The sequence below is a fragment of the Coregonus clupeaformis genome, chromosome 11 (assembly GCF_020615455.1).
Source record: "Coregonus clupeaformis isolate EN_2021a chromosome 11, ASM2061545v1, whole genome shotgun sequence".
Classification (NCBI taxonomy): domain Eukaryota; kingdom Metazoa; phylum Chordata; class Actinopteri; order Salmoniformes; family Salmonidae; genus Coregonus; species Coregonus clupeaformis.
In genome coordinates, this window is record NC_059202.1 from 35,745,351 (window position 1) to 35,766,953 (window position 21,603).

The following is a 21,603-nucleotide window of genomic DNA, read 5'->3' on the forward strand; positions in this document are numbered from 1 at the left end:
TTATTTGAATGAACTTATTTCCTTATATGAACTGTAACTCAGTAAAATCTTTGAAATTGTTGCATGACAAATAGTATGACAACATTCAGTCACTGAGCAGTTGGAATGGATTCTCACAACAGGGCAATAACTGCAAGGGTTCAAGGTATCACAACAGGGCAATAACTGCAAGGGTTCAAGGTATCACCTCAACTGGAACCAGTGACTGTAATAGGTAACTGTGTATACATGATCGAAAACAATGTCAGACCATTTGGAAAGGGTGAAATAAGTTAACCACAAAAAGCCTCACACATACAGTGGGGAAAAAAAGTATTTGGTCAATAACAAAAGTTTCTCAATTCTTTGTTATATACCCTTTGTTGGCAATGACACAGGTCAAACGTTTTCTGTAAGTCTTCACAAGGTTTTCACACACTGTTGCTGGTATTTTGGCCAATTCCTCCATGCAGATCTCCTCTAGAGCAGTGATGTTTTGGGGCTGTCACTGGGCAACACGGACTTTCAACTCCCTCCAAAGATTTTCTATGGGGTTGAGATCTGGAGACTGGCTAGGCCACTCCAGGACCTTGAAATGCTTCTTACGAAGCCACTCCTTCGTTGCCCGGGCGGTGTGTTTGGGATCATTGTCATGCACTCTAGCAAACTTCAGACGGGCCTGGACATGTACTGGCTTAAGCAGGGGGACACGTCTGGCACTGCAGGATTTGAGTCCCTGGCGGCGTAGTGTGTTACTGATGGTAGGCTTTGTTACTTTGGTCCCAGCTCTCTGCAGGTCATTCACTAGGTCCCCCTGTGTGGTTCTGGGATTTTTGTTCACCGTTCTTGTGATCATTTTGACCCCACGGGGTGATTATCAGTGGTCTAGGGAGATTATCAGTGGTCTCGTATGTCTTCCATTTCCTAATAATTGCTCCCACAGTTGACTTCTTCAAACCAAGCTGCTTACCTATTGCAGATTCAGTCTTCCCAGCCTGGTGCAGGTCTACAATTTTGTTTCTGGTGTCCTTTGACAGCTCTTTGGTCTTGGCCATAGTGGAGTTTGGAGTGTGACTGTTTGAGGTTGTGGACAGGTGTCTTTTATACTGATAACAAGTTCAAACAGGTGCCATTAATACAGGTAACGAGTGGAGGACAGAGGAGCCTCTTAAAGAAGAAGTTACAGGTCTGTGATAGCCAGAAATCTTGCTTGTTTGTAGGTGACCAAATACTTATTTTCCACCATAATTTGCAAAAAAATCCTACAATGTGATTTTCTGGATTTTTTAAAATCAATTTGTCTGTCATAGTTGACGTGTACCTCTGATGAAAATTACAGGCCTCTCTCATCTTTTTAAGTGGGAGAACTTGCACAATTGGTGGCTGACTAAATACTTTTCCCCCCCACTGTAAACACACACTACCAAAAACACAATTTCCAGAGTGACAAAGTGGACTCGGCTCAAGACATCATTTTCTACATTTTATTGCGTGCACCAAGCCACCAACCCAAACCATGCTTGACTGGTCTCCTTGTGTTCTAAGGAGTGAAAATTGAGTGACATTGTTGTTAACACCTGTGGCCTGCCATCTGTGTGAGTTTGTAGTGTACCCATTTAGAAACAAATGTTACCCAATGTGCAATAGATCAGTTCTGTAATATCGACTAACTGTGCAATTTAATGGGTTAAGTTGTGAGCTCCAGAATCTCTTGCGAAACCCAAATGGCTAGACAGTGCCCGGGTCACTGGATTTGGCTGAAGTGAAGTGGTCTGCCAGAGTATACTATTCCATTTCTCTTTGCTCCTGAGGATTGGTCTGGATACAGTTCTTCCTGGGATTATTTTGAGCCTGGGTAGTGTGGTCAGACACCTTGACTTTTTCAATATTTTGTTACGTTACAGCCTTATTCTTAAATGGATTAAAGAATCAGATTTGGGCAGATTTGAGTTTGGTTGCAATTCAAATTAATAATAGTTGTTGTGTTAGTGAAAGAGAGAATGTTGGGAACACAAGCTTTCCAAATAGATTTTGAAGTAATGGGTAATTGGCATATATTGGAGTGCATACTGAGTGATTGTGATTCCAGTTACGTTAATTAATATTTAATTAGACTAATCATTTAATGTTCAAGTACCCTGTCTGAGGAGAACAAAAGCTTTTGGCTGTACAAAATCCAGATGACTGTTTTATTATAAATCAGAGTTCTTGACATTGAAGGTCCTATTACATTAAATAAAAAATAATGTTTTTTCTTATATCCTTCCTCCATCTTAAACTAACATTTCAGTTCTTAAACTAACATAATAGTTCAAGGCAATAATAAGTACAAATAAAGCAGAAATAATATTTTTTACTTTTCCAGTTGTAAACAAGAGTACAGCTGCACACTTCAACCCTCTCAATTTAACAGTACTGATGAGGAGTGGCTGGTTTTTTATTCAAATCAAAAAACGATGTTTTACGTGAGAATAAGCATTGGTCTAAAGCCGAAAAAGAAAGGAAATTCAGGAGCACCACAATGCCTATTTCACCCATGCTCTATCAAGGTTTTCCAGCACACAGCTTTGACCTAATACAGTTGCTATGTTGGTACTGTACTTCAAACTATGTGTAGGCAGGTTGCTTAGGATTCAAACCTTCTCAAACAGCCTAATTAATACTCTTAGAGGACGTGCTTGCACAATAATGTGATTTGTACTGCACACAAGGTAAAATATTGGATTCTTCAGACGCCACAGTAAGACATTATGGCACCTTTTCATCCTTTTTTCTTTTTATTAAACAAATGCAAGCGTTTGATTTTATACTTACAAGACCATCAGGCTTGATTGAGCGGTTTTGTCTTGTAGTAATGTGGTGCATGCCTGTATTTCCTTAAACCTTTATTTTAGCAAAACATGTTATTTGTAAAAAACGTATCATAATAACATAATTTTTGGTAAGTAGGTGCCAACATAACAACAGGTGGTGGTTTGTTGGACACAGCAGCTCCGAAAGATAGAGCCTGTCTGCATTCCTGATTTCTGTAACTGTTAGCTTACCTGTATAATATTGAATAAAGCTCAGAACCACTTGTGTTTCAAACATGGTCCTGTTTTATCAATTGCTGTGCTGATCAATGGACAGTTCATTACCTCTGTCAAAATAATATGTAGCTTAAAGTTATGTTTGTACTTAATTTATTTTTGCAATAAAGATGGCGGCGTAACAGTAATACACATTTACAATAGGCCTGTTTTTACACCGGAAGGTGATTATCCAACAGCATTATACAACATTATAATTAAGCAATAAGGCCCGAGGGGGTGTGTTATATGGCCAACATACCACAGCTAAGGGCTGTTCAACATCTTGATCTTGTTTATCATTTCCCACTACAAATTGAATCACTTTCAAATGGGGGACTTTTATATTGAAGGTGAACCGCAAATTCCACTATTGTGGCTAATCCTTATTATGGCTAGCTTCACACGGGTGTGCATGGTGGAGTTGAAAAATATCCAACACATGGCAGAGTTGTTAGTTTGGCACTGTTGATCAGCACAAGTGGATTAAAATGCCAAGACAGGAAAAGGAGCGTACAGTGTCCACAAATCGATTTAGAAGCGAAAATGTCAGTCGAAACCGGTACCAGAACCACGCAGGTCTGGTACCGGTTATCAGGGGACTTTACGTCTAAGAGGTTTAACAAAAGAATGGTCCAAATATCTCCTCCAGGAGGCAAACCCGCCATGTTCTGATCCGCCGGCGGGAACTCTAACCATTACACTATGAATCCTGTTCTCAAAGATTGACTTCGACAGACGATTTAAATGTCTGGGAGCGTTCGTTCCAAAATGATTTTGTTCAGTCACTCAAGTGATTGCACATTTATTTCTCTTGCTTGGTGAAAAAATAATAGTCTAAAACAGTTGACTTGTTGAAAACAGACTCATTTGATCAAGTAGTTAACCAAGTTAGCAAACATTTCCTTTTCTTTTGACTGCATGCTGCTGGCTGGCTTGTTGCAACCTGATCTCATAGCATTTCGTATTATTCAGTACGTAAATTTGTAAACAAACCATTTAGTATGATATGTTACATTCTGTATGGTATGCATTCATTTGTGGATGTCCATAATCCATTTAGATCAATCAATCACATTTTATTTATAAAGCTCTTTTTACATCAGCAGATGTCAAAGTGCTATACAGAAACCCAGCCTAAAACCCAAACAGCAAGCAATGCAGATGTAGAAGATGATGTGTTACGAATAACAATTCGTATGACATGTTACAAATTGCAATTGGTATGATCTAAGCCACCTCAGCCACCTGAGCCAGAAGGTGAGGTCAGTACAGGTGCATCAAAGCTTGGCCCGAGAGACTGAAAATAAGCTTCTATCTCAAGGCCATCAGACCGTTAAGAGCGGCCTCCAGATTCAGATTAACTTTATTATCCCACCAGGGGGAAATTCATTTGGTCATGTGCTTAAAAAGACGGTACATAAAACATAACACAGAAACGACACAATAGAATTCAGTGCAATATGCTGTATACTCGAGGGACCAACATACTATCTATTATACAGCCTAATGGCTGTTGGAATAAAAGAGTCCCCATATCTATCGGTTTTTCAATTTTCTTTTGAAGAAGTCTCTTTCCCCTTGTCCGGCTGCTGCTGCGACTGAGTTTTGAGTGAAGGGGATGAGTACTGTCCTGTAAAATGCTTTCAAGTTTTAGGAGGATGAGTTTTGTGCACAGGTTGGTGGCTGATTCTTGATCTATACCAATTATCCTTCCCGCCGTCTTAATCAAGCGCTAAAGCTCGACTTGGTCTTGCACTCGCATGTTTCCAAACACGCATATCAGACCAAAGGACAGCACACGCTGCAGGACAGATTTATAGAATATGTATAAGATATGAAGGTCTATCTTTGCATAGGCACAGTCATTGAATTTCAGTTTGTCTATTTCGATTCCCAGGTATTTATATGTGGTCACTCTATCGACTGATTCCCCATTGATCTTCATAGGGGGTAGTGGAGTTTTGTTCCTTCTGAAATCAATTTCCATCTCTTTAGTTTTCTTAACGTTTATTTGAAGAAAGTTATCTGCACACCACTGGACGAATTTAGCAGTTTCTCTGTCAAAACCTTGACGAGGCTTTGTCTGGGTGAAGGAAACCCACAACAGTGGTGTCATCTGCATATTTAAAGAATTTCTGGCCTGAGTCAGAGGCTTGACAATCGTTTGTGTACAGTGTGTACAGTATCGGTGAAAGGACGCAACCTTGAGGGGCGCTCGTATTCACCAATCTAAATGTAGAGATGGCAGAGTTAAACTTTACTTGTTGAGTATGGTTCACAAGGAAACTATTAATCCACTTGGTCAGTAGAGAGTTGACACCCAAATTCAGCAGCTTATAATAATAATAATAAAAATAATAATAATAATATGCCATTTAGTAGACGCTTTTATCCAAAGCGACTTACAGTCATGCGTGCATACATTATAATTTTTTGTGTATGGGTGGTCCCGGGGATCGAACCCACTACCTTGGCGTTACAAGCGCCGTGCTCTACCAGCTGAGCTACAGAGGACCACCAGGAGGTGGGGGTGGATGGTGTTAAACGCGCTACTGAAGTCAATGAATAAGATTTTCACTAATACAATTTTCACTAGGCTATTTGCCTTTTCTTCATGTTCGTAGATATTGTAAGGCTGCATGATGCGGATAATGATGATTTGAAAAAAGTCGCTTGAAAGGCACGAGCTCTCCTTTTTCTTGCGCAGGCAGACACTTCGTCAGTCTCTCATTCACAATTTGAGAAGCACTTGATAATGCTTTGAATTTCCCGGTGGCATCCCCTTTGTGTGGCCATAATGCACCCTAAAAAAATCCTTGCCTTTTGCAGCCCTTCTCCTTGAGTGCTGCCTGCTCCGAAGCACTTCTCACTCACACGGCTCTCCATCACGTGACCTCACAGGCTACAAGTGAAGACAGACACAGAGGACGCAACTGCGCATGTCCTTATCCATTTCCGAGGTACATATTGAAGATGTTGGAAGAACTGTCCACATTTACTTTTCATCAGCCAACAAGATGAGTAGGCCTTACGAACAGCAAAAGCACCAGCCTATGTCAATCTACTATCCCTCATAGTACAAAAGTCGACCTAATATATACTGTGAGAGAAATAAATATTCTAAACATAGTCTGGGACTGTTGTGGGATGCGATAGATCCCAAATTAATACCACCACTAGCATCAAAAAACCTTTTTTATGCAATGAGGCTGACTCAACAGATCAGAACGTTTAGCTTAATATGTTGGTAAACTAATAGGCTATTTCTTCACATTATAAGCACAGCAATGCGCACACGGCAGTAGGCTATAAGCGCAAACGTTCCATTAGCGGGAAAACACCATTATCAAAAGTGACTGCAAATGCGATTATGCATGTAATGCTTTTATTATAAAGGTGCATTTCTAATGGTGAAAATTATCTTCCCCAAACTTAAAACTCACACGCTGCTTATGTATGCCAGTTAGGCTCTACACCCATTGTAAAGCGGATTAATATGCTTAATTTTAAGACTTTATTTGGCCACTTTCGTTGTGATACAAACCTTATCAAAACATATAGGCCTATGGGCTAGGCTACGAGGTGTGCGACTATGATTAGAAAAAGTCGAATAAAAAGGCTTTGTTTCTGAACATTTACATTATTTAGCAGACGCTCTTATCCAGAGCGACTTACAAATTGGTGCATTGAACTTATGATAACCAGTGGGACAACCACTTTTTTTTTTTTTAGGGGGGGGTGTAGAAGGATTACTTTATACTATTCCAGGTATTCCTTAAAGAGGTAGGGTTTCAAGTGTCTCCGGAAGGTGGTCAGTGACTCCGCTGTCCTGGCGTCGTGGGGGAACTTGTTCCACCATTGGGGTGCCAGAGCAGCAAATAGCTTTGACTGGGCTGAGCGGGAACTGTGCTTCCGTAGAGGTAGGGGAGCTAGCAGGCCAGAGGTGGATGAACGTAGTGCCCTCATTTGGGTGTAGGATCAGAGCCAGAAGGTAAGGAAGTGCCGTTCCCCTCACAGCTCTGTTGGCATTCCAGGTGAAGCTGGGCATCATTCATCATTGGGCTCCCGAGTGGCGCAGCGGTCTAAGGCACTGCATCTCAGTGCTTGAGGCATCACTACAGACCCCCTGGTTCGATTCCAGGCTGTATCACAACCGGCCGTGATTGGGAGTCCCATAGGGCGGCGCACAATTGGGCCAGCGTCGTCCGGGTTTGGCCGGTGTAGGCCGTCATTGTAAATAAGAATTTGTTCTTAACTGACTTGCCTAGTTAAATAAAGGTAAAATAATAAACTGCTCAAAAAAATTAAGGGAACACTAAAATAACACATCCTAGATCTGAATGAATGAAATAATCTTATTAAATACTTTTTTCTTTACATAGTTGAATGTGCTGACAACAAAATCACACAAACATTATTAATGGAAATCAAATTTATCAACCCATGGAGGTCTGGATTTGGAGTCACCCTCAAAATTAAAGTGGAAAACCACACTACAGGCTGATCCAACTTTGATGTAATGTCCTTAAAACAAGTCAAAATGAGGCTCAGTAGTGTGTGTGGCCTCCACGTGCCTGTATGACCTCCCTACAATGCCTGGGCATGCTCCTGATGAGGTGGCGGATGGTCTCCTGAGGGACCTCCTCCCAGACCTGGACTAAAGCATCCGCCAACTCCTGGACAGTCTGTGGTGCAACGTGGCGTTGGTGGATGGAGCGAGACATGATGTCCCAGATGTGCTCAATTGGATTCAGGTCTGGGGAACGGCGGGCCAGTCCATAGCATCAATGCCTTCCTCTTGCAGGAACTGCTGACACACTCCAGCCACATGAGGTCTAGCATTGTCTTGCATTAGGAGGAACCCAGGGCCAACCGCACCAGCATATGGTCTCACAAGGGGTCTGAGGATCTCATCTCGGTACCTAATGGCAGTCAGGCTACCTCTGGCGAGCACATGGAGGGCTGTGCGGCCCCCCAAAGAAATGCCACCCCACACCATGACTGACCCACCGTCAAACCGGTCATGCTGGAGGATGTTGCAGGCAGCAGAACGTTCTCCACGGGCGTCTCCAGACTCTGTCACGTCTGTCACATGTGCTCAGTGTGAACCTGCTTTCATCTGTGAAGAGCATAGGGCGCCAGTGGCGAATTTGCCAATCTTGGTGTTCTCTGGCAAATGCCAAACGTCCTGCACGGTGTTGGGCTGTAAGCACAACCCCCCACCTGTGGACGTCGGGCCCTCATACCACCCTCATGGAGTCTGTTTCTGACCGTTTGAGCAGACACATGCACATTTGTGGCCTGCTGGAGGTCATTTTGCAGGGCTCTGGCAGTGCTCCTCCTGCTCCTCCTTGCACAAAGGCGGAGGTAGCAGTCCTGCTGCTGGGTTGTTGCCCTCCTACGGCCTCCTCCACGTCTCCTGATGTACTGGCCTGTCTCCTGGTAGCGCCTCCATGCTCTGGACACTACGCTGACAGACACAGCAAATCTTCTTGCCACAGCTCGCATTGATGTGCCATCCTGGATGAGCTGCACTACCTGAGCCACTTGTGTGGGTTGTAGACTCCGTCTCATGCTACCACTAGAGTGAAAGCACCGCCAGCATTCAAAAGTGACCAAAACATCAGCCAGGAAGCATAGGAACTGAGAAGTGTCTGTGGTCACCACCTGCAAAACCAGTCCTTTATTGGGGGTGTCTTGCTAATTGCCTATAATTTCCACCTGTTGTCTATTCCATTTGCACAACAGCATGTGACATTTATTGTCAATCAGTGTTGCTTCCTAAGTGGACAGTTTTATTTCACAGAAGTGTGATTGACTTGGGAGTTACATTGTGTTGTTTAAGTGTTCCCTTTATTTTTTTGAGCAGTGTATATAATTCACAAGTGTTAAGCTAATATTGTCACTTATCAGACTATTCTTGATTTAATCTTGTCTTTACATATACTAAATAATATATGTGTGAAATTCGTTTTGATTTAGAATGGACCCTGATCATGCACCAGTCTTGGAACAGGGGCAGGGGGAAAAAATCATGTCATCTCTGCACTTAAATAGCAAATGGAGGATGCTTTTCCTTTGTTCATTTTCATGTCAGCCAGGTAGGCTATACTCCTGTTGTAAAGATAAGCAATGTGCTTTATATTAGCTTAATATTAGCCAAATAAAGTTGAGAAATAAATATAGTAGGCCTAGCCTATAGAAAGCTGGTGGGATCCTCCTCTTTTTAATAGAGGCCATCACTTACTGAGGAGTGGCTTCCATCTGGCCACTCTACCATAAAGGCCTGATTGTTGGAGTGCTGCAGAGTTGGTTGTCCTTCTAGAAGGGATGAGTTGGACCGCAGAGTGAAGGAAAAGCAGCCAATAAGTGCTCAGTATATGTGGGAACTCCTTCAAGACTGTTGGAAAAGCATTCCAGGTGAAGCTGGTTGAGAGAAAGCCAAGAGTGTGCAAAGCTGCCATCAAGGCAAAGGGTGGCTATTTCAAGAATCTCAAATATAAAATATATTTTGATTTGTTCAATACTTTTTTGGTTACTACATGATTCCATGTGTTATTTCATTGTTTTGATGTCTTCACTATTATTCTACAATGTATAAAATAATAAAAATTAAGAAAAACCCTTGAATGAGTAGGTGTGTCTATTTCTTAATTCTATTATTTTACTTTTAGAATAGTGTGTATTGTTAGATATTACTTCACTGTTGGAGCTAGGAACACAAGCATTTCGCTACACCTGCAATAACATCTGCTAAATGTGTGTATTCAATCAATAACATTTGATTTGAAAATGTGATATGTAATCAATTCGTACAATAAGTTACAAAATTCCAATACGTATGATATGTTACGAATTCCAATGTGTTGTTGCTAACGTTAACTAGATGGCTGACGTTAATGTTAGCTAGGTGGCTAACGTTAGCTAGGATAGGAGTTAAGGTTAGTGTTAGGAGTTGTTAAAGGGAAGGGTTTGCTAACATGCTAAGTAAACTCAGCAAAAAAAGAAATGTCCCTTTTTCAGGACCCTGTCTTTCAAAGATAATTCATAAAAATCCAAATAACTACACAGATCTTCATTGTAAAGGGTTTAAACACTGTTTCCCATGCTTGTTCAATGAACCATGAACAATTAACGAACATGCACCTGTGGAACAGTCATTAAGACACTAACAGCTTACAGACGGTAGGCAATTAAGGTCACAGTTATGAAAACTTTGGACACTAAAGAGGCCTTTCTACTGACTCTGAAAAACACCAAAAGAAAGATGCCCAGGGTCCCTGATGATCTGCGTGAACGTGCCTTAGGCATGCTGCAAGGAGGCATGAGGACTGCAGATGTGGCCAGGGCAATACATTGCAATGTTCGTACTGTGAGATGCCTAAGACAGCGCTACAGGGAGACAGGACGGACAGCTGATCGTCCTCGCAGTGGCAGACCACGTGTAACAACATCTGCACAGGATCGGTACATCCGAACATCACACCTGCGGGACAGGTACAGGATGGCAACAACAACTGCCCGAGTTACACCAGGAATGCACAATCCCTCCATCAGTGCTCAGACTGTCCGCAATAGGCTGAGAGAGGCTGGACTGAAGGCTTGTAGGCCTGTTGTAAGGCAGGTCCTCACCAGACATCACCGGCAACAACGTCACCTATGGGCACAAACCCACCGTTGCTGGACCAGACGGGACTGGCAAAAAGTGCTCTTCACTGACGACTCATGGTTTTGTCTCATCAGGGGTGATGGTCGGATTCGCGTTTATCGTCGAAGGAATGAGCGTTACACCGAGGCATGTACTCTGGAGTGGGATCGATTTGGAGTTGGAGAGTCCGTCATGGTCTGGGGCGGTGTGTCACAGCATCATCGGACTGAGCTTGTTGTCATTGCAGGCAATCTCAACGCTGTGCATTACAGGGAAGACATCCTCCTCCCTCATGTGGTACCCTTCCTGCAGGCTCATCCTGACATGACCCTCCAGCATGACAACGCCACCAGCCATACTGCTCGTTCTGTGTGTGATTTCCTGCAAGACAGGAATGTCAGTGTTCTGCCATGGCCAGCGAAGAGCCCGGATCTCAATCCCATTGAGCACGTCTGGGACCTGTCGGATCAGAGGGTGAGGGCTAGGGCCATTCCCCCCAGAAATGTACTGCAGGTGCCTTGGTGGAAGAGTGGGGTAACATCTCACAGCAAGAACTGGCAAATCTGGTGCAGTCCATGAGGAGGAGATGCACTGCAGTACTTAATGCAGCTGGTGGCCACACCAGATACTGACTGTTACTTTGGATTTTGACCCCCCCTTTGTTCAGGGACACATTATTCAATTTCTGTTAGTCACATGTCTGTGGAAATTGTTCAGTTTATGTCTCAGTTGCTGAATCTTGTTATATTCATACAAATATTTACACATTAAGTTTGCTGAAAATAAACGCAGTTGACAGTGAGAGGACGTTTATTTTTTTGCTGAGTTTAGTTGCAAAGTAGCAAGAAGTTTCAAAGTTGGTAATTAGCTACAATGCTAAAGTTGTCCACTCAACCTTTAGGTTGCTAGACATTTGTGTTATACGCCCATCCTTCCACCCCGACCAACCACCCTAGTTTTTGCTTTAAGTAACCTTCTGTCTTATGTAACCATACCAAACATAATACTAATTTCAAATGTCCCGGATTTACATTTACTATGTTACGTCTGGTCTATGAGACCAGGCTGCTACACAGCATCTCATTTTGTCATTGTTTTACCCTGGTGGTGCACCATGTGCAGCCCCTGCCCTGACTACTTTTTACTTTTGCATGGCGACTTCAGATTTTCTGTGAACACACTGAAAAGTAACTTGATACTGTTGATCAGTCAGCACAAATGGGGTATATAAGAATGACAAGACAGCAGCAGAAGGAGTTTATGCCAGAGCTGGAATTTATTCTACATTTGTTTGAAACAGCGATGCTGTCAGAGTCCGGTAAATTGACGCTAAAATGCACAACTGAGGTCTGTTTACATGTGAGTTTGGGGTTCAACCATTTACTATATGCGGTTCATAACCGTTTAAATCTGGCTACTTCATTTTACCTTAGCTTGGTCTGTGCAATGCAAATGAACGTGAGTAGCGTGGCAGTTTCCCAAAATGTTGTGCTTTTAACATATGTTTTGTGTAAGAAAGTATGATCTATTGTGGTGCATGAACTGGCCATACATGTTAGCTAATGTTACAATCTTATGTTGGCTAAGGTTACTTAGCAAGCTAAAGTTCATTGGCTATCATAGCAGCCAAGGAAGTTCGCTAACTTCGTTTATTTGTGCATATTTGTTTGTGCTCCGATTACGCGCAAGTGTCTAGATCAGCAGTTTACACATTACTTCAGCCTAATGTGAAAAACATTACTTGGCAAAATATAGCTACCTAGCTAGCTAGCTTGCTTTCCTCACTTGTTGGTTAGCTACTTAGCCAACGTTAGCGCTCTTCTGACTGGTATAATGTTACGTTAGCTAGCACGCTAAATCAAAAATATCTGTTTGCATTTATTGATTAACCTCAACTTGAATACCACCATATAGCTAGCCTAGGTTTGTTCGCATACACTTCTTATGACTGACAGTGGCAGCATGGTGCAAGTAGCTGTGTTGTTGCCAAGCAACCAACCCCATGTTAGAACTCTGAGTTTCGGTTAAAAACTATGTTAGCATTGTCAGAAATGCTACAAAAAGGATGAACATCGTGTTATGTATGGTACGACGTGCTGTACGTCGTACTGTACGTTGTTATGGTTTACGACAGTGTGCTGCGTTACGGATGAATGGGTTGTCAGAATGCGTGGCACATGTCATTAAACGACAGAGTGATGTTCAATGTGAAACTGTGCAGATGTCCGTTCTTTTACAACTAGGCTAGATATAACATTGGCGACGAAGATGGCTGAATTCAGTTTACCACCGCCAGCACCATTCCTCGCCGTGCCTGGCGAACCTCCAGTCCCGTGGAATAACTGGCTTGATAGTTTTAACACTTATTTAGAAGCTATGGACTTTTCTACAATCTCCGACAAGCGGAGGACAGCACTGCTCCGTCACTGCCTTGGTACAGAGGGACAGAGGATTTTCAGAGCGCTTGGATCGGCTCCTACATTCACTGCTGCAGTCAGCCTCTTACGGAACCACTTCGCGGGAAAGAGCGAGTGCTCCTCCGACGCTACCGGCTACGGAAGAGACACCAACGGCCGGGTGAGTCCATTCAAAGCTACGTGGCTAATCTGAGGGATTTGGCTAGCTCTTGTAACTACGGGACACTTCAGGACGAGATCATCAGGGATCAGTTGATAGAGGGGACGTTATGTGAAAAGACAAGGGAGAAACTGCTTTTGGAATCGGATAATTTACAACTAGATGGAGCTATTAAAATAGCACTCCAGGTTGAAGCGGCGTTGGAATGCTCTTCTATGCTAACAGACAGCTCTGCAGCATACACTCGGCCCCCAGCCATTCTCACACAGCAGCTTCCAGCCCGAGCAGGCGCACTACAACGATCACGCGCTCGCACGCCCTCCCGCGTCGATAGCTGCATGGACACAGACACCGACATGCCCGTGCAGCAGGCACACAGACAAACAAACAGAACTAGCTGTGGCAACTGTGGGGCTAGCTCTCACAATTCAAGGGCTTCAAACTGCCCAGCCCGTGGGAAAATATGCAAGAACTGTTCAAAATACAATCACTTTGCGAAAGTGTGTCGTTCTGCCCCTGCTACTAGCTCCACCCAGAACAGGCCCTTCGTTTCATCTCACTCTCAACATGAACACACGGAAATCCGAACCGTCTCCACCAACCATGTGTCATTCAGGACATGCACTGTGCAGCTGGGTGAGTGGGTTTGCCTTTTGCTGCTGGATACTGGCGCTGCGGTGTCGTTGCTCAACCTTGCCACTTACTACAAGTTTTTCAGTCACCTACCACTCCAACAGCCCTCCACTGCCCTGTGTGGGTACGGTAGATCTAAGATAGACATTGTAGGCACCCTCCAGGTCCCAGTACACTACGGCACCAAACATCTGCCATCATTCACATTTCATGTTGCAAAGCGGGGTGCCAACCTCCTGGGCCTCGACCTCTTCACAGGCTTGGGATTCACACTGAGAGATGACAGTGGGTCAGCTATCTACCAGGTTACCTGCACATGGCAACAGAACTGGCCGACTCTGTTTGATGGACTGGGCTGCCTCACAGCCTTTACTCACAGGCCCCTAGTGAATCCGGAAGTGACCCCAGTCATGCAGCCCCTGCGGCGCATTCCCTTTGCACTGCGTGATGATGTCACAAAAGATCTCCAGTCACAGTTGGATGCAGGCATCATTGAGCCAGTCAACGCTGCCCCCTGGATTTCAAACTTGGTCATTGCAACCAAAAAGTCCGGTGGAATCCGGACCTGTGTGGATCTCCGTGCTGTGAACAAGGCCGTTGTCCCGGATAAGTACCCCTTGCCTACAGCTGAGGAGCTGACCGCACAATTCCATGGCTCCACGATCTTCACGAAGCTTGACCTTCGTCAGGGTTATCTTCAGGTACCCCTCCATGCAGCTAGCAGAGACCTCACGGCCTTTGTCACACACGCTGGCGTGTTCAGATATACACGCATGCCATTTGGACTTAGCTCCGCCCCCAGCTGCTTCCAGAAGGTGATGAGCACCATCCTCGCTGGAATACCTGGGGTGGCGGTCTATCTGGATGACATCGTGGTCCACGGCCCTGACCTCCACATCCATGATTATCGACTCCACAGAGTATTCAGTGCTCTACTGCGGAACAACCTGACCCTGAACGGTGGAAAGTGCACCTTTGCAGCTCCAGCCGTCGAGTTTGTGGGCTTCCGCCTGTCGGCCAAAGGCATTGCCCCGAACATTGAAGCCGTCCACCGGATCCCGGAACCGACCTCAGCCTCTCAGGTGGCCTCATTCTTGGGCATGACAGCTTACTACCTCCGGTTTCTGCCCCACTACTCTCAGACCACAGCGCCCCTTCGCCAGCTCCTCAAGAAGGATGAGCCATGGGCCTGGACGGCAGCCTGCTCAGACGCGGTCCGCTCACTGAAGAGCCAGCTCACCACAGCCCCAGTCTTGGCTCACTTTGACCCCGTCTGCCACACCATTGTCACATGTGACGCCTCAGCTGGAGCACTAGGAGCTGTCCTCTCACAGCTGCAGAATGGCATTGAGAGGCCCGTCGCCTTCGCCTCAAGGGCCCTGAGCCCCACAGAACAACGGTACTCTGTGGGCGAACGAGAAGCACTGGCCTGTGTCTGGGCGTGCGAAAGGTGGCACCTCTACCTATATGGCCGTCTGTTCACACTCCGAACCGACCACCAGTCCCTCACAACGCTACTGTCAGCATCAGGAACTGGCCACAAGCCACTTCGGCTGCACAGATGGGCCGACCGCCTCAGACAGTATGACTATCAGCTGAAGTTCACTCCGGGAGGGATAACGTGGTGGCAGACCTCCTCTCACGCTCCTTTGACGCTCCTACTCCAACCGTCTTGCCAGACGACAACGAAACAGAGCTTGTACAAATGCTCTACGCTCCTCTTCAGTCAGTCGTCTCACTGGAGGAGCTGAAGCAAGCATCGGAACAGGATCCCACACTGTCTACCCTGCGCACCTACATACGCACTAAATGGCCAGCACATGTGCCGGAAGAGCTGGCGACTTTCGCCAGAGTGAAGCACGAACTTTCTTGCTGGGAAGAAGTCTGTGTCTCTCGAGGGTTTTGCACTGTGGTCCCGAGTGGCCTGCGTGCGCGTGTTCTATCCATGGCGCACGAGGGTCACTTGGGCATAGTCAAGGTCAAACAGCGATGTCGAGACCTTGTGTGGTGGCCAGGCATCGACCACGACATTGAAGCCCTGGTCAGGGATTGTGCTGCATGCCTCCTCAGTGGGAAAACAGGACAGTCCGCCCCACCCCCCTGCAGCCTCTCGCATGGCCGTCCCACCCCTGGGAGCACATCCAACTGGACATCTGTGGCGAGATCCATGGACACGCAGTCCCTCACCATCAGCGCTTCCTGGTGGTGGTGTGACCTCCACTCTGTGGCCAGAAGTGGTTCCTGTCGGAACTGTCACAGCACAGGCCATCGTGGACATCCTAGACAGCCTGTTCACAAGGTGGGGCCTACCCCTCACCCTTACCACGGACAATGGGCCCCAGCTAACCTCTGCCGAGTTCTCCTCATATCTCAGCAACAAGGGAATCAAACACATCCGCACGGCCTACTACAACCCACAAGCTAACGGAGGGGTGGAACGCTTCAACCAAACGCTGAAGAACGGCATCAGAGCGCACCTGGTCCAGGGGTGCACGTTCCAAACTGCTTTGAATCAAACGCTAATGCACTACAGAGCAAGCAAACACACAACAACACAGGTCTCCCCGGCATCCCTCATGCTAGGTCGTGAGATGGAACTGCCACTGGACAGACTCAGAACACAGAGAGTAGCAGAACCGGCGACTAGGCGCACCCAAGAACAGCAGGCAGTGACCAGGCACCAAAGAGCAATGAAACAGCGTTTTGACAAGGCACACAGGGTGAAGAAGTCGATCATTCAAGTGTCAGACTGGGTCCGAGCCCGACGGCCTCAGCGGTGCAACAAAATGGCCTCATTCTGGTCGGACCCCTTGCAGGTCAGTCGACAACTGGGGCCCGCCACATTCATGATGAGCAATGGATCACGCTGGCACGCCAGCCGCCTCAGAAAAGTCCCCTGCCCCTCAAGGAACACGAAGGCACACAAAACAGACATGCAGGCCAGAGACGCCACCGGATGGACCTCCTCCACCACTACCACCTGAGCCCCAGCCTCTGTGGGTTCCCCAAGGGCCAGAGCCACAAGCGGTGACGGTGGAAGAAAGGCCTATGCGGGGCACGAACTCGCCCTGCTTATCTGGGGGACTACTTAACCTCTTTTCATTCTTAGGCTCCGTTAGGTGTCTTAGTCAACCTCCAGGTTAATGGACTGAACTGGCTAGTTTGGAGAGTCCATCCGTTTAAGGGTTAATGTTTATTTCTTACAGGTATCACTCTAGGTTCTTGCCCTATGGACATTTTATATATGGTACCAGTCCCTGGTTTTGGAAAGGGGGGGGAAATGTTATGTATGGTACGACGTGCTGTACGTCGTACTGTACGTTGTTATGGTTTACGACAGTGTGCTGCGTTACGGATGAATGGGTTGTCAGAATGCGTGGCACATGTCATTAAACGACAGAGTGATGTTCAATGTGAAACTGTGCAGATGTCCGTTCTTTTACAACTAGGCTAGATATAACACATCGTTGGTTCTTAACGGACAGAAATGAGAATGTGAGAGCGATAAATTATAAATGTAATAAAAACTGTTGCACCTAGACATTTTGTCAATCTAGCATTTTTTAAATTCAATGGTCACTTTATGGACGCTATAGTCTCTTTAATCCGATGTCTAGAATTTGAGCTAGGTCGGCGCAATAAATACTCTTAAAAATAAATTGCTAATGACCCTGTTAAGAAATCTGGTATGTGGTTGTCGGTAACGGCCGGACGGCTCATGACGAGAGGCGGGGAGTGTGTTGTGCACCTCCAATCACGTTGATTTGACCCATGGGGCGGCGCACAATTGGCACAGTGTCGTCCAGGGTAGGGGAGGGAATGGCCGGCAGGGATGTAGCTCAGTTGGTAGAGCATGGCGTTTGCAACGCCAGGGTTGTGGGTTCGATTCCCACAGGGGGCCAGTATGAAAAAAAAATGTAGGCACTCAATAACTGTAAGTCGCTCTGAGAGCGTCTGCTAAATGACTAAAATGTAAATTTGTGAACTTTCATCGAGATTGGTGTCATATTGGTTTAGATATTTAACATTGAGCTTCAATCAATGTCTATCTATTGTGCGGGCTATCACCCCTACAATAATAAGATCATGGTTCAGGGTAATGGAGGACACCAGATGCTTCACAGTATGCCATTCTGTCTGTTCTTGGTACAGTGAATGTTTTTGGCTCTGATGGGGAAGTACAGACAGTGAGACTTCCCTTGATGTGCCGTGGCTTTGTGACAGCAGAGAGACTTTAAACCATGCGGGCCCACTGGGAAGTGCTATGCACAGAGTGGCACTGAAGACTGACTGTGCTCCCATCTGCCCTGTAACGTTCAAACAATACACACGCACACACCCTCAATAAGACACACATACACACCCACACAGTGTTGTCACTTAGGAAGTAAAACATGAAGCGGACTAAATTTCACCCAGAGTCACATTTGTTTATTTTGGAAGCTATAGCACACAATATTTTACAAAAGTAGGTTTTAAAAGGACTATAGAGTTTAGTCTGCTTCGTGTTTTATTTTTTGACTAGGAAAATATGGTATTGTGATACTGGTATCGTGACAACACTATGGCTGCACACACGCAAAAAGAGAGAGGTTCAGAGAGAGACAGAGACCGAGACCGAGAAAGAGAGAGGCCGAGAGTCAAATAACCCACCTCCACACCATTTATTATCAAAACCAAACATTGCACCCCCTTAAAGCAAAGTCGTTGACTTTATTAGGTTGTCTTTCCCCCAGCTGCATTTCTGATGACATTACCACAGGGAGCAATCAAGTGTGAAACTGCCTTTTTATTCTGAAAATAAATATAGATTCATAAAGTCATCACAACTTACGAGAGATGAGATCACCTGTGCGCTCCACATTAATTAACTACAGCCACAGGGGAGGTTGATAAGAACCATTTGCTTACCGTAATGATCAGAAGGATGCAAGGACCTTCACCTGCATTTGTAACCCCTGCGGCATTCTAAGGGTAAAAGACTCCAACTGGTAGCTATGTTTTGAATGGCAGGATTTACATACAGTGCCTTCAGAAAGTATTCATACCCTTTGACTTATTCCACATTTTGTTGTGTTACAGCCTGAATTCAAAATGTATTCAATTGATTTTTCTCTCACAATCTACACACAATACCCCATACTGACAAAGTGAAAACATGTTGTTTTCTTAGCAAATCTATTGAAAGTTAAATACAGAAATATTTCATTTACATAAGTACTCACACCCGAGTCAATATTTGTAGAAGCACCTTAAGCCAGCAATTACGGCTGTGTGTCTTTCTGGGTAAGCCTCTAAGAGGATTGTGCAACATTTGCCCATTATTATTTTCAAAATTCTTCAAGCTCTGTCAAATTGGTTGTTGATCATTGCTAGACAACCATTTTCAGGCAACAGATTTTCAAGTAGATTTAAGTAAAAAATGTAACTCTGCTTGGTAAGCAACTCCAGTGTAGATTAGGCCTTGTGTTTTAGGTTATTGTCCTGCTGAAAGGTGAAGTAATCTCCCAGTGTCAGGTTTTCTTTGAGGATTTTGCCTGTGCTTAGCTCCATTCCATTTATTTTTTATCCTGAAAAAGTCCCAAGTCCTTAACGATTACAAGCATACCCATAACATGATGCAGCCACCTCTATACTTGAAAATATCGAGAGTGGTCCTCAGTAATGTACTGGATTTGACTCAAACATATCACTTTGTATTCAGGACAAAAAGTGAATTGCTTTGCCACATTATTTTGCAGTATTACTTTAGTGCCTTGTTGCAAACAGGATGCATGTTTTGGGAATATTTTTACTATACAGGCTTTCTTCTTTTCACTCTGTCAATTTTAGGTTAGTATTGTGGAGTAACTACAATGTTGTTGATCCATCCTCAGTTTACTCCTATCACAGCCATTCAACTCTGTAACTGTTTTAAAGTCACGATTGGCCTCATGGTGAAATCCCTGAGCGGTTTCCTTCCTCTCTGGCAACTGAGTGAGGAAGGATGCCTGTATCTTTGTTGTGACTGGGTGTATTGATACACCATCCAAAGTGTAGTTAATAACTTCACCATGCTTAAAGGGATATTCAAGTTCTGCTTTTTTGTCATTTTTACCCATCTACCAGTAGGTGCCCTTCTTTGCGAGGCATTGGAAAACCTCCCTGGTCTTTGTGGTTGAAGCTGTGTTTGAAATTCACTGCTTGACTGAAGGACCTTACAGATAATTGTATTTGTGGGGTTCAGAGATGAGGTACTCATAAAAAAATCATTTTAAACACTATCGCACACAGTGAGTCCATGCAACTTATTAAGTAAATCTTTATTCCTTAACTTATTTAGGCTTGCCATAACAAAGGGTTTGAATACGGATTGACTCAAGACATTACAGCTTCTTATTTTTTATTAAATGTGTAAATATTCCTAAAAACATAATTCCACTTTGACATTATGGGATATTGTGTGTAGGTCAGTGACAAAAAAATATCAATTTAATCCATTTTAAATTCAGGCTGTAACAACAAAATAGGTAAAAGAAGTCAAGGGGTGTGAATACTTTCTGAAGGCACTGTAAATTATCATATACTGTAACTATTTTAAGTGTGTGTGTGTGTGTGTGTGTGTCTCACTCTCTGTTACAGCTCCACCTCCTGGGGAAATCAGCAGGAGGCCCCTTGACTAAATGTCATAATCAAAATAATTGATTCCATTAGCAGGAATGGGAAAAACCCGACTGAGAATGAGAACATGAGCTGTGGCGTCAAGAGGAGGGCTCATCAGTGTTACATGTGTAAACACCATTATTTACTTATGGAAATTAGACTCTTAATAAATTCAACCTAATTCATTCACAGCTCTCATCCTCTCTCTTTTCCATTTAATTATGCTAGCAAGAACTGAATAACTTAAATTTTCCTCCATGAGAGGACACAATCCTCCTCGACACCTCAAAGATGACATAAGAGCCTTTGAGTCTGGTGAAATCATTTCACCCTGCACCCCAGAGGTTCAGAGGGCTGTGTGCGTGTGGTTTGGGACCGCAGAGCCCTGTGTCACGAGTGAGGAATGCCCTGGAGGCACAGATAAGACTTTATGACAGAGTGGCCTTTCAAGTCCACCCACAATCACAATCGCACACATACTTGAGCAAGACTTTTGACGGAGATAGTGATGCATTAACACATAGACAATTCACAGGCAGTGATGCAATAAAGAGCAAGCAGCACAATCGTCTGATTTATGCTTCATGCTTATCGCCCAAGTTTATCACACAAGGAGCCTCTCAGGGCGATAAGGTAGGGAAGTGGTGGGGGTGTGATGGGAGGGAACACAGCTTTGACTCATAATTACCTCTGTCGACAGTCGAGACATTGACGCACAAGCTCTGGGACACCTTCACCCGGTGTGGTAGGACTGCAGCTGAGGGAGACAAACAGAGAGTTGGGTTGTGATACATTGTCATATTTTCTAGCCCCATCTTTCATGCTTTACTTATACAGCAGCAAAAGAAAATCCATATTTTATAAGTGCAGAATATCTTTATTCCTCAAGAACCTCAACATACCTCATGAAAAAAGGGCCTATGTGGCTTGTTCTTTGTCTTGTTTCCATAGCAGTGAATGATAATATTGTCTATGATTCATGATATGCATTGATTTGATTGCTCCTTGGAATGTGAGTCAATATGTCATCTTGCAAATCCCATGTGGCCTGTG

General features: G+C 44.6%; 1 protein-coding gene across 1 annotated transcript in view; it reads right to left on the reverse strand.

Moving 5' to 3' along the window:
• The window catches only part of LOC121576872 (cAMP-specific 3',5'-cyclic phosphodiesterase 4D), a 159,419-nt gene that overhangs the window by 124,406 nt on the left and 13,410 nt on the right, over positions 1-21,603 (reverse strand). Inside the window, exon 2 of the mRNA XM_045223527.1 lies at positions 21,239-21,307. Within this exon, the coding sequence (XP_045079462.1) occupies positions 21,239-21,259 (21 nt within the window). The 5' untranslated portion in view covers positions 21,260-21,307. The remainder of the gene's footprint in view (positions 1-21,238; positions 21,308-21,603) is intronic.